This window comes from Dendrobates tinctorius, unplaced genomic scaffold (genome assembly GCF_039654945.1).
Source record: "Dendrobates tinctorius isolate UK_male_01 unplaced genomic scaffold, ASM3965494v1 ptg000304l, whole genome shotgun sequence".
In the NCBI taxonomy this organism is placed as follows: Eukaryota; Metazoa; Chordata; class Amphibia; order Anura; family Dendrobatidae; genus Dendrobates; species Dendrobates tinctorius.
In genome coordinates, this window is record NW_027361971.1 from 1,335,715 (window position 1) to 1,352,500 (window position 16,786).

A 16,786-nucleotide genomic window follows, 5' to 3' on the forward strand; every position below is an offset into this window, starting at 1 on the left:
GGAATGTTCACCATTCCCTACGTTCTAGAGTTCAGAGATCGTCTCGCCCAGCTAGCAACCTTGGCTAATGAACAACAGCGAATGGCCCAGTCTAGTTAAAAAAGTTGGTATGACCGTAACTCCAGGACCCAGGAATTTATGGAAAGACAACAAGTGCTCATGATTATTGCAACCCTTGCCACTGTACAAGCAATTTGAAGTAAAGTGAGCAGGCCAGAAGTCTGTGTAGACCTCATGGCATGCTCACTTATTAAGAGGGGGGAGAGGTTGTGATGGTGGGATATGGTATGTGGGAATCATTTTGTTTGTATTAATATTTTACTGATTTTCATGGTATTCTCTTGTAGGAGTTATTTGCCATTGGATGAATAGCTGTTATTTGCCATCATATATTAGTCCCCACAGTACTGTACTGTTATCTATCCACAGGGTCAGTGAATAATGCTGTTTGCTAATATGCTAATGACATATTGAACTAGCTTGTCAAAACAATGAGCCCCTGCGACCTTCAACTCCCCTGACCTGTGAATGAGGAGAGGGACTTTTAAAATATCAGGAAGGTGAGACATGAGATCAGATAATGCGTGGAACGATGATGTAAACACAGCACCTCAGAGTGAAAGACAGTATATGGACAATGTTATCCTCTGTCTGCTGGATTGTTGGACTCTAATTTCCCAGGGCTTTTATCCTGTTACTGAACTGCATTTGCCTTCTGGAATCTTATCCTTTGTATGGTGGATTGTATATTGACCTTTCGTACTTTTGCCGAAATAAAGGACTTGGGATTGAATCATAGAATCGTAGAGTTGGAAGGGACCTCCTGGGCCATCTGGTCCAACCCCCTGCTCAAAGCAGGATTCGCTAAATCATCCCAGTCAGATTGTTTACTATTCTCTTGCTTTGTTGATTGTGTGATATCAGAGAAGGACCCTGTGACAAATGGCATGAGTTTTGGCCACAATTCATACATGAAGACCACTTCTGAGCCCCACTGGTTGTTGCCAGTTCAAAGTTGATGGCACTGATGGACATCTTCCAATTTAAAAGGGAAGTAAGCCTGATGTGCCATTCATCTGCTGCACTAAGTTTCATTGGTGACCACTAAAGTTGAGCGAATTTGTTTGGATTTGATCGCCAAATCTGAATTTGCCATATTCGTGCTATATTGGTACCCTATCCGTGCCGAATGTATATTTGATGATCGGTTCCGAACCTATTTGGTAATTTCTACTCCCATTGACTCTAATGACGTTCAGCTGTGTTTGACGAACATTGCAAAATCAATATTCGCTGCCGATCATATTCAGAACCGAATCCGAGCAAATTCGCTCAACTCTAGTGACCACTGCATCGATAGTCCTCAATGTTGCCCATTCTTGGTATCCTCAATTCTGGGAAATACAGACAGATACCTATCCATCATGCAATACCATCAGTGAGGCATCTGATTGGCTCTAAATTTTTTCTGCAACAGGACAACCTAAGAACACTCATTCCTTATAATCATACTGTGTAAATAGACCTTAACTTCGAATGACGACTGTAAGTGAAAAGCCTATGATTAACAGTGCCAGACATGTCTTTTTTAAATAAAGATATCGCTTATCAGAAATGCACAGGGTATTTATTTAATTTCCATTAAAACATATCTTATTGGCAAGTCCTTAATTTAATTCAAATAGTTCTAATCCACAGTGATTAAATACTAGGCAAGGTTATAGCTATAATATTATCACACTGTTCTATCTGGCAAACAGGTTATCTAAAGGATGAATGTTAAGGAAAGACAAAATGCTTTTAAATCATTTCTTTTTACTCAAGATAGCAACAAATAAAATAAAAAAATATTTATTTACTAATTAAGTATTAGTCATATTTACACTGTGAAAAGTGATAAGGATAGTATAAAGGAGAGAAAGTATAAATAGTGATACATCTCTAACTGGAGTCAGTACAGAGGCAAGATGGCAAAGCTTATCCTGCTCGCCGGTAAGGAAATATCAGGAACTATGAAAAAAATTATATATATATATAGACTAGTTTTACTGCACTGCATGCTTTTTTACATATTTTGTTGTGGCTACTAAACTGTAAATTGTATTTGAATTTGCATAGTTTATTTATAGGTAAAGGTATTCATAGTATTTTTCACTTTTTTAAAGGGAATCTGTGACCAGAGTTTTGCTACCTAATCAGAAAGCAGCATAATGCAGATACAGAGACCCTGATTCCAGAGATGTGTCACTAACTAAGCTGCTTGCTGTAGTTTTCTTTAAATCACAGTTTTAACAGCAAGAGATGATCACTGGAGGACAAGTAAACCTGCTGTCTGGTAGTCCTCCAGGTAAATGAGCTCTTTATAAACCCTCCACCACCACCACAGTTCACAGTGTGCACAGAAAGCTGCCAATCAGTGGTGGGGGAGATTTTATACAGAGCTCAGCATTCAGAGAACTATGAGATCTGCAGCAGATAAAAGTGATTTTATAAAACCTACAACAATAATAAAGAAGAAGCAAGCCAACAATCAGTGAGAATCACTCACTATATACACAGATAGCATATATGAAAATTCATAAAAGACAATAGAAACCTTCTCAGTTAAATATGAATGAACAAAAATAAAGTCCAAATTGATAAAGACTTAAAAAAGTTTTTATTTAATTACGCAATAAAAGGAAAACCAAACAAATTGGACATAATACAATACCATAAAATGTCATAGTATAAGGAGATAGTTACATAGTAAACACATGGGCCATGAATAAATATAGTGATCATAAAAAATCCATCAGCAATCTAAAGTGTATATAGTAAGCAGATACAGGGTCTGAAAGCTCAAATAAAGTGCATAGGAAATGTAATAAGATCATAGATACCCGTGATCAGTGGCTCAGTGTGTCTCCAGCTCCCTCCAACGTACGTTTCGCCTACCGTGGCTTTCTCAAGGAGTCAATAATAAGCCTAATGAGTGATACATCACTGGAATCACAGTCTGTACCTCTACAGATGGAGAAGCAAAAACTTAATGTCAGTTTCCAAACTGTGATGATAACAGGATATTATCTTAATATACATGTTACTAAAGTCATTACCTTTTCTATCTTATAGGGCTAGCATTTTTGCTGAATGCTCAGATAGGTAAGTTTCATAATTACATAGCAATTTAATAGTATCTGTGGAGCCTCACCAGTACAAGAAAGCAGCCCAAGGGCCAGGATGACACCGTAGCTATTATTTGCTAGCCATTGCTGTAAGCAGTGAGTCATTAGGAGGTAGGATGAGCACCCCACTACTTTCTGGGGAGGGTACTACGTCCACTGGATAGGGGGAAGCACCACCAGTGAGTTTGAGAACCCCAAGAATGGAATATATTATTACACATCTAGGATACAGAATACAGACATACAGTTATTACTGCTTTCCTATTCCTGAAATGACTGTGATGTGCATATTTTCACTCTTATTCTTACCCCACACAGGCTCTGCCTACGAGCTGTCATGCTATTTCACCAACTGGGCCCAGTACAGACCTGGACTGGGGAAGTTCAAGCCTGACAATATTGATCCGTGCCTGTGTACTCACCTGATTTATGCTTTTGCTGGCATGACAAACAACCAAATTGCCACAATTGAATGGAATGATGTCACTCTGTACAGCTCTTTCCAAAACCTAAAAAATCAGTATGTAGCTTTGTATAATTTTAAAATTGGATAAAATTGACCTACTGGATATACTGAATGCGCAGCGCTTACAATAGGTCACTGTAAAATTGTTTTACCATAGTTTTTCAAAATTTTAATGTATTTTCTCTAACAAAAAAGTGTTTGAAAACATGTAATGAGTCAAATCTTTCCTTTGCGCCCTCTACAGTCCTACTTTAGTTGCTCTGGTGGTCTCCACTGGTCTCTCGTAACTTCTTACAGCGATCACAGTATTAGCATTCATATGCTACCATTGATTTTCTGCAGTGATCACATGAATGATGTTCAGCATTTGAGCATCGCAGAAAGTTAGCAGAAGATTCACAAGAACAGTATTATACCAGAGATTGGCTTTTTCGATAGTAGATGGAGAAAGGGGAATGCCTTAAGTCACAATCCCATTTGCCAATCCTGTTTCATAATTTATCATATTTTATTTGACTAAACTAAGCCTACTATAAGATGTTGTAATCATAAAGGGAATCTGACAGCAGTTTTTGTATATGTGATCTGAAAGCAGCATGGCGTATTGGCAGAGACCCTGGTTCCAGTGATGTTTCTCTGACTGGGCTGTTTGTTGTTGTTTTAATAAAAATTAGTGTTTTATTGGCAGGAAAGTATCACTAGAAGACTAGTTTTTTTGTGTCCCCTAGTCCTACTGCTCTGTATGACCCCGCCCACACCATTGATTAGCAGCTTTCTGACAATGCACCGTGTAAATAGATAGCTGCCAATCTGTGGAGGAGATGGGATTATACAGAGGTAGACATTTAGACTACCGCTAGATCATTAGCAGAGAAAACAGTGATTATATAAAATAATACAACATTCGGCCCAGTAAGTGATACATCGCTGCCCCTACATTATGTTGCTCTCAGATTATGTAGCAAAATCCTGCTGACAGATTCTTGTGAAATTATTGCCATCTTTTAATCAACGGAGTTACACCAAAATAGGAAGCAATATTGGTACATGAGATTGTGACTTAAGTCTTTCCCCTTTCTTCATTCATGCTGCTCTCGTGTTACTTAGCAAAAACTTTTCAACAAGACAGCCTAAAGCTGAACCAAAATGATCACAGAGCATGAACAACTGTGGCAAATCTGGTGCAGTTTAAGGATCCGTAGTCTAAGTTTGCATTGTCTAAAACTTAGACACCTACAGTAAATTATCTTGCATATCCTGTATGGCACCCCAATCATGCGAAGTAGAAAAACCTGACATCTTCTTATGTGATGTCCATAAGTGATTGGATAGCGTGATTAGGTAATACTTATGGTGGAGAGTTCCTCACTAGTATGACTTATGTATCCCGCTGTTTCTGTCACATTCAAACCTCTATTGCTAGGTATAAAGTCATAGCCATATGGAAGTGTAGAAGGGCCTAGTAGTACAGTATAGGCCTATAGACGTCTATGGCTTCTGTATTATGGCTCCCCACATGGCCAAACAGCAGTGTTTTGTACATGCTCTTCACACTAGAAATAAGTTAGTGAATTACCTTATATGCGCATTGTATTTCGTTAGAAATAACGCAATTTCTTTATTTTAGGAATGGTAACCTGAAGACTCTGCTGGCCATCGGAGGTTGGAACTTCGGCACTGCACCGTATGTAGAAAATAATCCAAATGTCTAGTGGGAGGCAAGATGGGAATTTATAATATTTACATTCTGATATGTTTCCAGATTCACCACCATGGTCTCTACTGCTCAGAACCGTCAAACCTTTATCTCATCTGTGATCACATTCCTGCGCCAGTACGGTTTTGATGGGCTCGATATTGACTGGGAATACCCTGGCTCAAGAGGCAGCACTCCACAGGACAAAGCACTCTTTACCACTTTGGTTCAGGTAACGTTGGGTTCATGATGTAATCCCCTACTTTTATCTGTCAACATGCAATTATTAAAGGAGATTAAGGTAATCAACTCATTTTAATAATTTAAACTTTTATTTCAACTAATTTTTTAGTGATTTCCTCTCCATAGGAAAGTTCATCAATATCAGACGGATGGGGGTCAAACACATGTCACTGCCACCAATCAGCTGTTCTCAGTGCTGGCGGACGTCAGGAGTGGAATAACACAACTCTATCAACTGTGTTGTAGTCGCTGCCAGGTATTATAGATCCGCACCTATTCATATGAATAGGGGCTGATCTGCAGTACCAGGTAGCGGCCACTACACTATCGATGAAGCCTTCTTCTTCTAATATACAACTGCAATCATCCGACTGCTTTCATCACTGAGAATAGCTGAACGGTGGGTGTGCCGGGTGGCGGATTCCCAACAGGTCTGGTATTGATAGCCTATACCAAGAATATGTCATCAATATAAAAGTAGTGAAGCAAGCTTTTAATGTAATATTTTCTATAATGGTATTTTTGCAGGAAATGAGGGCAGCTTTTGAGGCAGAGGCTTCACAATCAAACAAACCAAGACTCATGGTTACTGCTGCTGTGGCTGGTGGAATCTCCAACATTCAGTCAGGTTACCAGATTCCTCAACTGGCTCAGTGAGTAAATAGCCATGTTTATGAAATGAGTTGTGAACAAAAAAATGATTGATACAATTTTGCTGTAAAGACCATCACAATTCTCTTGACCATTGTTTGGTAACAGACATCAAACTGTTTTTGTTAGTAGTAGTACATGAAACATGAATCCTACCTTTTGAGAAGAGAACTGCCTGCACCCCCATACCTTCCCTATAGAGTCCTAGTCACCGTTACAGCTCAGGTTTTATTCTGAAAATTCGGAGCAGTGCGGTTTTCAAACAAGCACTAATGTGACGTAGTATGATACATGGTAGAAGTTAATTTAACAACTTTCTGCAAGCAGGGCTTCCCTCATGCCTCTCACAAACCCCGTTTAGAGGTTGACTGTCAGAGAGTCACTAAACAGCGGGTATAAGATGAAACAGGTGTCTGATAAGTGGAGAAAAGCATTTTAAAATAATATAAAGAAATGTAATACAGCAAAATAATTAAACTCATATTTACGTTTTAAGCAAAAATTGTGAAAAATGTAAAAATATTATTAATATTGCTCTTTATACTAAACCTGGTTGCATTAATTATATCTAGCTCTGCATACCATTTAAAAGTAATAAATATATGAGGCTGGGTTACCCTAATTCGTGAAAGGAAATGGTAATAAAACAGCACGGGTCTTCTAATGGCAATATAGGATTTTTTTTAAAATAGTGATTTTCTGTAATAGCTTTGACAGAATAAAGAAACATCTTATGCTGTGTTTATCTCTCTTAAAATAATGCATTCTTTTAAAAATATGTACTACATTTTAGGGCTTTGGATTACTTCCATGTTATGACCTACGATCTGCATGGATCATGGGAAGGATACACAGGAGAGAACAGCCCACTGTATGCTAACCCTTCTGCTACTGGTGCCAACGCTTACCTGAATGTGGTTAGTATCCATGAAGCATCTATATTACCCAGCCTTGTATTTGTTTGAAGTTCTGTTTTTAGAATTTCTTAGTGACTGCATATCCATGTACACAATTGCACACATCATTAGGTGAATTGATTGATCTATGCAATAATTAATCACATATGATAGCATTCTATAAAATCTGAAAAAATACACCTTTTAATAGAATGTTTCTAAATTCTAGGATTATGTCATGAACTACTGGCTGAACAACGGTGCCCCAGCTTCTAAACTTATTGTTGGATTCCCAACTTATGGTCACACTTTCATCTTGAGCGATCCATCTAACACTGGCATTGGTGCCCCTACTTCAGGAGCTGGACCTGCTGGACCTTACAGTAGGCAGTCTGGATTCTGGGCCTACTATGAAGTAAGACCTTTTGATGCAAACTAAGATATGTTGGATCATGAAAATAATCACAAAACAATTTTAATATTCTACTCAAAAACAATAGAGGGAGAAAAACTTTTAAAATCCTCCTAGTGAAGAAAGCTTCATAAAATCCAAATTTCCCATTTCTGCAGATTTGTACCTTCCTGAAGAATGGAGCTACTAATGTGTGGTCTTCATCTGAAGATGTTCCCTATGCCTACCAGGGTAATGAGTGGTTGGGATATGACAATCAGAAGAGTTTCCAGATAAAGGTAGTAGCATATTTTAGTTAAAAACAAACAAAGAAAGAAAAAAGAAACAGAAGTATGCTGACATACATTTTCCCATTCCTAATCCATAGGCTGAATGGCTGATGAAGAACAACTTTGCGGGTGCTATGGTCTGGGCCATTGATTTGGATGATTTCACCGGCACTTTCTGTAATCAGGGCAAATATCCTCTAATCTCCACACTGACGAACACTCTGGGCATTCAGGCTTCCGGTAAGTGTTATATTCCGCCAGATAAGTATGGTCATGACAGCGATGCATAAATCAGTAGTACGTATTCATGACATACATAATGAGGAACAAACATACCGGGCTACTGGTATTCATTAAGAAAGCTGGTCTGTAGGCAGCAGAAAAATGTTTCCACTTTCTGCCAAATTGGGCTACACCAGATCTACTTAATAAACTTAGCTTTTTAACCACCTATGTATGCATACTATAATTAATGCGATAATATAAAAAAAAAACTAAGCAAATAAAAAGCATTTTATTCTGATTTATATTATTCCTTATTTTTTTGTTTAGGATGTACTCCTCCTGCATCTCCTGTTGCTCCAGTTACAGCTGCCCCACAATCTGTGCCCAGTGGAAGTGGAAGTGGTTCTGGCAGTAGCTCCGGTGGTAGCACAGGTGGTAGCTCAGGAGGTAGCGGATTTTGTGCTGGCAAGGCAAGTGGACTGTACCCTGTAGCTGGAAACAAGAATGCTTTCTGGCATTGCTTAAATGGCATTACCTACGAACAATACTGCCAGTCTGGCCTTGTGTTTGACACTAGTTGTGATTGCTGCAACTGGCCATAGTCTGTAAAGAGTTAGTAAAGGCTATACAGAGAATATCAAACAGAATTATTACAAAAGCTACAAAAAATAAAGAAGTGTTCAGCATCTTTAGAGTCAATATTTTATTACTACGCTGTTTCTTGAATAATCAATTTCTATATATTTTATTTCATACACAGAGGTGTGGTAAGCATTATTGTGCTTCCAACTGCTTCAGTCTACATAAAACTAATATACAACTCAATATGGGAGAGTACTGTACTGCTGCTACAATTCTATTGGTGTGAGAACGCACTACAGTGGGTTAAGTCACACTACATTTTAACAATGGAAAATAAGATAGATAAATAATACTACATAAAAAGTGTTATCAAAATTAAGACATTGGGTCTGATTTTTTAAGGTGTTTAATAAGTCACAATATTTTTGCGCAACTCAGAAGTTGCCTAAAAATATTGCAACATTTGGCGTTTACAATCCAGTCTTGGCCAGCTAAGGCAAGGTGGGCATAGCATGGGCAGGACATGGACAGAATGGAACATGGCTAAACCCGCCTATAAAATTCATGAAAAGGAACACAAAACTTATAGACTGGAGCACATTTCGGGTGGCTGTGCACATCAGTTAACAGATGAGCCTAAATCATTTCCGGCTGTATGCGCCTGTTAGCGAATTAGGCACACTGTAATCTTCATTATGACTGGCGAGCACAACACCAGTATTAGTGATATGGCCCCATTGTTTCAAAAACATACAGTATTGAAGTTAAACCAATGTCTACACTCTTTACTAAATGCGACAGTCCACTTTCATGGCTGGATTGTCATTACAACCTTTCTGGTGGGGCATTCTAATCATTAGCAAATGCATAGAATAAAAAATAAATAAATACAAAATAACTAACTTATGATCTTTAGAGTGCCAATGATTTTCTTTCAGTTCTCGGCATCAGAATTGAGTGAATGAGCCGTAACTGATGACTAATATCGCTAGCTGTGCCTGCACACTCCATTGTTCTACAGGCATCAGCACAATCTTCAAGGGAACCTATCATGTAAATAACACTATAATCTGCAGCTGTTAGGGACGGCGGAACGCACTAAATATAAATAAAAGGAAGTGCGTTCGCCGCCCGGGGTCCACCATGCAGCAGGTGTAACAACCGCTGCTGAGTAATGGCAGACTCGCTATATGTCGGTATACTGCGCTCAGGTTAAACGTCACCCGAGGTGCGCAGAGCGGACTCTGTTAAACTCACAGAGGCGCTTTAGTATAAATAAAGCATAAACGCCGAGCCTGTTATCTTCACAGGTCTCAGCTGGCTTGCACACACAGTATATGGTCACAGGACACGGCCCAAGGCAGAGGTCGGTGTCCGACTTGACCTACCGTGCGACGCTGGTAAGTGCTTCTAACTGCAGCGCGCCAGTAACTACTGCCACTGTACGACAGTGCCGTGAGGCAAAACACTATCGGACACTAGTGTAGCGGTGCGGTATGCACTGTGGCATATGGCTTGCCACTGACTGGTGCTGACTATAACTTTAATTCCCTAACCACATACATAATATCAGAGGGAAGGGGTTTCAAATGAGTCAGTCACCAGAATCATACATCCGTCACCATTCACACATAGCAAGTATAGTCTATACTAGCGCATGGCCGAGCGGCCATGCAGGCCTTTTATAGCCATGCGCTTCTGGGACATTCCAGACCTCTGAGATGGGCCAATCAGATCAGGAGAAGGACCTGAGCATGTGACCCCCAATCTCCACTGGGAGATCATCTCGTGGGCATGCCCAGTAGCGCGGCGAGAGGACTTAGCCTCTGGAGTGGTTTCCTGCAAAGCACGTTGCGCTACCATTGCTGGTCCAGAGGTGACAGCAACATCCAGACGCAGTGAGCTGGTCTGAGCAGGGCACATGGATCGCCGAGATTGCTGTGCAGGTCCCTGAGCGGTCGGAAAGGAATGGGAGACCGCTGGATGTATGGCTCTGGATTCCTGCTGTGCAGCTGCAGGAACCTGACGCCTAACATGCAGCTATGCTGTCAGGAGGAAAGAACTGAGTGACAGTAGGCTCAACATTTAGGCCAGCTGTCAATGCTGGGGCCATGGTTACAGCCAGCCACTGTGCACTGTGTGATCTATTGCAGAATATTCCATGTACATCGCTGGCATTTTGTCACGGAGTGGCTGGCCCAGTGTGACACGACCCACCAAATGGTCGGTCACTAAATGGCAAAGCAAAAAACACACCAGGGGACACCAGGGAAACTTTAACAACGGTGGGCCGTGCGATAGGGAAAGGGGAAAATGGACAACTCCTGCACTCACCCGAGGAAGTGCCCTGATCTTACTAACGTTCCTATACAAGTTCTTTCAACACATCACCGAGCAGGATACCCAAACCCTCGCTTGCCCTGCTCTTATCCCTAAGTAGGGAATTGACAAGTGAAGACACTGGTCCCACCGCTGCACTAAGACAACACAAGGTAAGGTAAGAAACACCACAGGAAAAAGGAAACACAAAACAACACTTAGCTTTCTCTGCTGCAATGCACCACACAGCAGAGTAAGGCACCAGATAACAGCATTTAGCTGAAGCACCACTGCACCAGTAACCTCCTGTCTTCAGCACGGTTGGTATCCAAAAAGGACCTGTATCACCAAAGGTTAACTGATGCATCAGGTGACCTTTTAAAGGAATGTAGGAGTGGTCACCACAGACATCAGCAAACTCAGCAGCAATGTAATTACACCAGCGGCCACTGGGGGGTAAAACTGACATTAACCCCAATGGCCTGAAAGGAAAAAAGTTTTAATATAAAATGCCAAATCTGCCACAGATCCAAAAATGGATCGTGACAGTTCCCCACCTTTCAATGAGGGGCCTCTGGACCCTCAACACCGGACCTCACCAGAAAACAACCTACGATGAGGACGCCTAGATCCACCAGAGTTCACCTCAGCAGTCACCTGGCCCTTAGGTTTATGGCAAACGCGGACTGATGGAAGTGACAATAACGTATGCTCCGGAGGTGCCACAAATCTCCAGAGCGCCGACCTGGGGAATGAGTTGTGTACGGGAATTACTGGGGTAACTCCAGCTGGAAAGTCCCCAGGACGAGAATGGCCGACACCCGATACGGCCCGATCACCCAACTCACACACAGGTCCAGACCTGACCGTTTATTGCCATGCACCCGTTTGCCACAAGATGGTGAACTCTTTACAGAACCGACAACAGACACGTCCCCCTGTGTCATCACACTCACACCCCTCACAATGCTCAGAAGGAACCACCACCCTCCTCTGAGCCCTCATCCAAAGAGGATTCCGACACTCAGGGTTGGCTTGTGGTGAGGGTTGAGACTTGTGCCTACTCCCTGGCAGCACCTCTGCTGCCCCCACTGGAGAAAAAGGGGATGATTGCAGAAAGACGGCAAAGGCAGCAGCCCTCACACGACTGATCCCAGCTGACCACTTCCCTGGATTGCCAATCTATAACAGAGTTGTGTCTTTTCAACCAAGAGAGGCCTAAAATGATGGGGGTGATGGCATTCCCCCAAGACGTAGCACGACAGGGACTCTTCATGATGAGTCCCTATACGCAGATGTATATAATCCACTACTTGGGTCTACCTCCCCTGGCTAAGTGGGACAGAGTCAATGGCCTGGATGCTTAGGGGTTTTGCTAGATCCTACACCTCAGGCCATGGGTCTGGACAAAGTAAGCATCCACCAGATTGACACCTGCTCCACTGTCTACAAGCACCGTTATACCCTCAGTTACCCCGCCAACCACCACTTCAGCAGTCAAGATACACTGAGGGGAAAAGATGGAGGAAATATACACTCCCTGGTCGCCTCCCTCCCACACGACCAGGTGGACACGGTTTCTTAGATGGTACAGATAATTTGGCGCACTGGGCAGACCTCGATAAAATGCCCAGTCTGCCCACAGTAAAAACATGCCCACACACCACGACAAACCACAGGCAACACCATTTGGGAACCAACTCCTCCCACCTGCATGGGCTCGTCTGTCTGCAACGGTGTGTGCTCCTCCCTAACAAGGACTACAGGTGCACACTTGGTGTATGTCTCTCCCTCAAGCTTCTATCCACCCGGATGGCAAGGGACATGGCGGCCTCCAACGACCTGGGGGTGGCGTACTGTACCAGAGTATCCTGCATCCTTGGACACAGACCGTGCATAAGATGACTCCTAAGGGCAGGGTCATTCCACCGCGTGTCAGTGGCCCCCCTCCTGAACTCTGAGCAGTACTCCTCAGCCGGCCGGCCCCACTGTTTGATCTTACGGAGTCGGGATTCCGCTAGAGAGACGCCATCAGGATCTCCATACACCAGCGCCAAAGACGCAAAAAACTTGTACACTGACCGTAGAGATGGTGAATCGGCCGGCAGGGAAAAGGCCCAGGACTGCGGATCACCCTTAAGATGGGATATAATGATTACCACCCATTGTTCCTCACTCCCTGCTGAATGAGGGCGGAGCCTGAAGTACAACTTGCAGGCCTTCTGAAAAACCAAAAATTTATCTCTCCCTCCAGAAAACCTGTCAGGGAGAGATATCTTGGGTTCTGGTTGAGCCTGCACCTGAGTCGAGGCCCCGAACCCCTACACTGATGCATTACCTCACCAAGCAGCACCCTAAGTTCATTGGTGAGGGTCTGAAGCAGTTGGGCAAAAGCTTGCATTTGGGCCATGGCTTACCAGAAAAAAAAATGGGCAGGTTGGTGATAATGTCACAGACTGACTGGCCCAGTGTGACACGACCCACCAATTGGTCGGTCACTAAATGGCAAAACAAAAAACACACCAGGGATACTTTAACAACAGTGGACCCTGCAATAGGGAACAGGGAAAATGGACACCTCCTGCACTCACCCGAGGAAGTGCCCTGATCTTACTAAAGTTCCTATACAGGTTCTTTCAACCCATCACCGAGCAGGATACCCAAGCCCTCTCTTGCCCTGCTCCTATCTCTAAGTAGGGAATTGGCAAGTGAAGACATTGGTCCCATGGCTGCCTAAGACAATGCAAGGTAAGGTAAGACAAACACTACAGGGAAAAGGAAACACAAAACAACACTTAGCTTTCTCTGCTGCAAAGCACCGCACAGCAGAATAAGGCACCAGATAACAGCATTCAGCTGAAGCACCACAGCACCAGCAACCTCCTGTCTTCAGCAAGGTTAGTATCCAAAAGGACCTGTATCACCAATAGTCAGCTGATGTATCAGGTGACCTTTTAAAGGAATGTGGGAGTGGTCACCACCTGCATCAGCAAACTCAGTAACAATGTAATTACACCAGCGGCCACTAGGGGAAAAACTGACATTAACCTCCGATGGCCTGAAAAGAAAAAAGTTTTAATTTCAAATGTGCCACAGATCGAAAAATGGATTGTGACACATTTTCATTCATTCTAAAAAAATTTCAGTAGATCTTCTGATACTTTCAACCCCTTCACAACATATTACATACGTTTATGTAATCAACTAATCTAAATTATTATTTATTGGATTCTTTTTTCACACACAAAAAAAAATCAACAACCAGATCTCGATCAGGCATATGCATCACTGATCAGCGCTCAATGGCTCTAGGATGCATGCAAGGATGTGGTGCAAGAAGGGGATAAAAAGAAATAGGAAAAAAGTCATGACCAAAAGTGAGCACAGACGCTGATCAGTGGTCTACCTTACTGTTCAGCAGCTGCAAGGACACACACATGGAAGTGTTGCAAAAAGGGGAGAAGAAAAAATAAGCATGAAAAAAAAGTCCTGGAGAAAAGCGAGCACAGGTGCCGATCAATGATGTGCGCCACTGATCAACGCTCGGTGGCTGCAAGACCGATCATAGCTGGACCTTAGAGTTTCAGGCAATTTCATTGCTTGAAACACTAAAATCACTGTGATTGGCTATTCAGAACTGAACGACCAATCACAGTGATCGTAGCTGTGAGGAGGGTGGGATGTGGGATATCAGCAATGAGTTCTGGGCCCTGCTTTCAGAACCAGCAGGCATCTTCATTCATTCATTCACCCTGCATTTAGTCACAGTGGTCTCATGTACAACATGACTGGAACGCCTTCCCTTTAATCTTTAATAATGTATAGTTAGATAACATAAATGCAATAATGCAATAAATGCAATATTAAAATGCAATAACGGGCGATCAAAAGAACACCAAAATGGTATCAATAAAAAGTCAGGTTGGTATGCAAAAAATAAGTCCTCAACCAACCTGAGATAACAAAAAATGGAGACACTACGGGTATCAGAAAAGGGCACTTTTTTTAGCAAAGTTTGGAATTTGTTTTCACCATTTAGATAAAAAAAAGAACCTAGACATGTTTGGTGTCTATGAACTCGTAATGACCTGGACAATCATAATGGCAGGTCAGTTTTGGCATTTAGTGAACTTAGTAAAAAAGCAAAGCAAAAAACAAGTGTGGGATTGCACTTTTTTTGCAATTTCACTGCACTTAGATTTTTTTTCCCAGTTTCGAGTGCACGACATGGTAAAACGAATGGTATCGTTCAAAAGTACAACTCATCCTGCAAAAAATAGCCCTCACATGGCCATTTTGACCCAAAAAAAAAGTTATTGCTCTGGAAAGAAGGGGAGCAAAAAATAAAAGTGCAAAACTAAAAATTCCTCTGGTTGTTAAGGAGTTAAATCCTCCTTTCAATAAGGCTTTGTTCATTTTGGTGTTCCATGCTCTTGCTGAGTGCTTAAAACCATAGATTTTTGTAATTTGCAAATGAGATTCTCTTCGCCCTCTTTGATATAACCCTCAGGTTGAGTCATATGCAAGTCTTCTTCAATGTCACTTTTTAAAAAAGCAGTTTTGAAGTCCAAATGTCTGACAAACATCTTTTGTACAGCAGCTGTAGCCAGTGGCGTAACTACAAAGTTATGGGCCCCGTTGCGAACTTTCAAATGTGGCCCCCCCAAGCCAAAATACACGCACAACTCCGCTCCGAACACCTCGCACATGCGTGGCTCCGCGCCGTACACCTCGTACACGCGAGGCGCCGCTCCGTACACCCTGTACACGTGCGGTTCCGCTCCGTACACCTCATACATGCGAGGCTCCGCTCCGTACACCACGTACACGTGCAGTTCCGCTCCGTACACCTCGTACACGCGAGGCTCCGCTCCGTACACCTCGTACACGTGCATCTCTGCTCCGTACATCTCACACATGCGCGGCTCCACTCCATACACCTCGTACACGCACATCTCCTCTCCGTACACCACGTACACACGCGGCTCCGCACACCACATACACACGCGGCTCCGCACACCTCGTACACACGCGGCTCTGCTTCGCACACACACGACTCCGCTCCGCACACCTCGTACACATATGGTTCCGTTCCATACACTTCGTACACACATGGCTCCGCTCCATACACCTCGTACACATGCAGATCCGCGTCGTACACACACAGCTCCGCTCCGCACACCTCGTACACACACAGCTACGCTCCATACACTTCATACATGCATGGCTCTGCTCTGTACACCTTGTATACACACGGCTTTGCTACATCCACCCTATAAACCCCTCCTGACGCCACACATAAACTTAACCTCATCCAGCACTATGACAACCCGCACAGCAGAGTCCTGCATACAATGAGGCCCCTGATCATGTGACTCCTGACTCCTCCCCTCCTGTGACCTCAACACAGGTCCTGTGCACACAGAACAGCCATCGCGCGTTCCTGAATGGGCGCCTTCCCCTTGCACTCTGTAGTCACAGAACTCCATGTGACTGGTCACTGAGAGGTGTCGGCTTTGAGTGATGGCAGCAGGTCTCATCCTCCATCACCTGAGACACTAGGGGGTGGAGTGCAGAGCTCAGGGGGAGGAATAACTGAGTCCATGCTGGTGGAGGGGGCACAGGACGTAATTGATGCCAAGGTCCCACATGAAGCCAGCTGCTTCTTTGCTGGACTGGGTGACCCCTAAGCACATCGGACCCAGTTGCAGCAGCGACCCCTGCGTCTTCTGTAGCCATTAGAGTCCTGAATGTGGTCTGCTTAGTAACTGGAGAAAATATGGCACAATAATCTTCATAATATTTCTGAAACTATCCTTTTGTGACCAATCTTACTTTAAATCTGCTAATCTTGGTTTCA

General features: G+C 42.9%; 1 protein-coding gene across 1 annotated transcript; it reads left to right on the forward strand.

Moving 5' to 3' along the window:
• The first annotated feature begins 1,967 nt into the window (after positions 1–1,967).
• On the forward strand, positions 1,968–8,627 carry LOC141073523 (acidic mammalian chitinase-like). Its single transcript, XM_073560788.1, has 11 exons — positions 1,968–1,992; positions 3,115–3,144; positions 3,486–3,687; positions 5,261–5,317; positions 5,396–5,561; positions 6,101–6,225; positions 7,017–7,140; positions 7,349–7,534; positions 7,690–7,809; positions 7,899–8,040; positions 8,353–8,627. Exons 1-11 carry the CDS (start codon positions 1,968–1,970, stop codon positions 8,625–8,627), a joined length of 1,452 nt encoding a protein of 483 aa, XP_073416889.1.
• Positions 8,628–16,786: the final 8,159 nt, after the last annotated feature.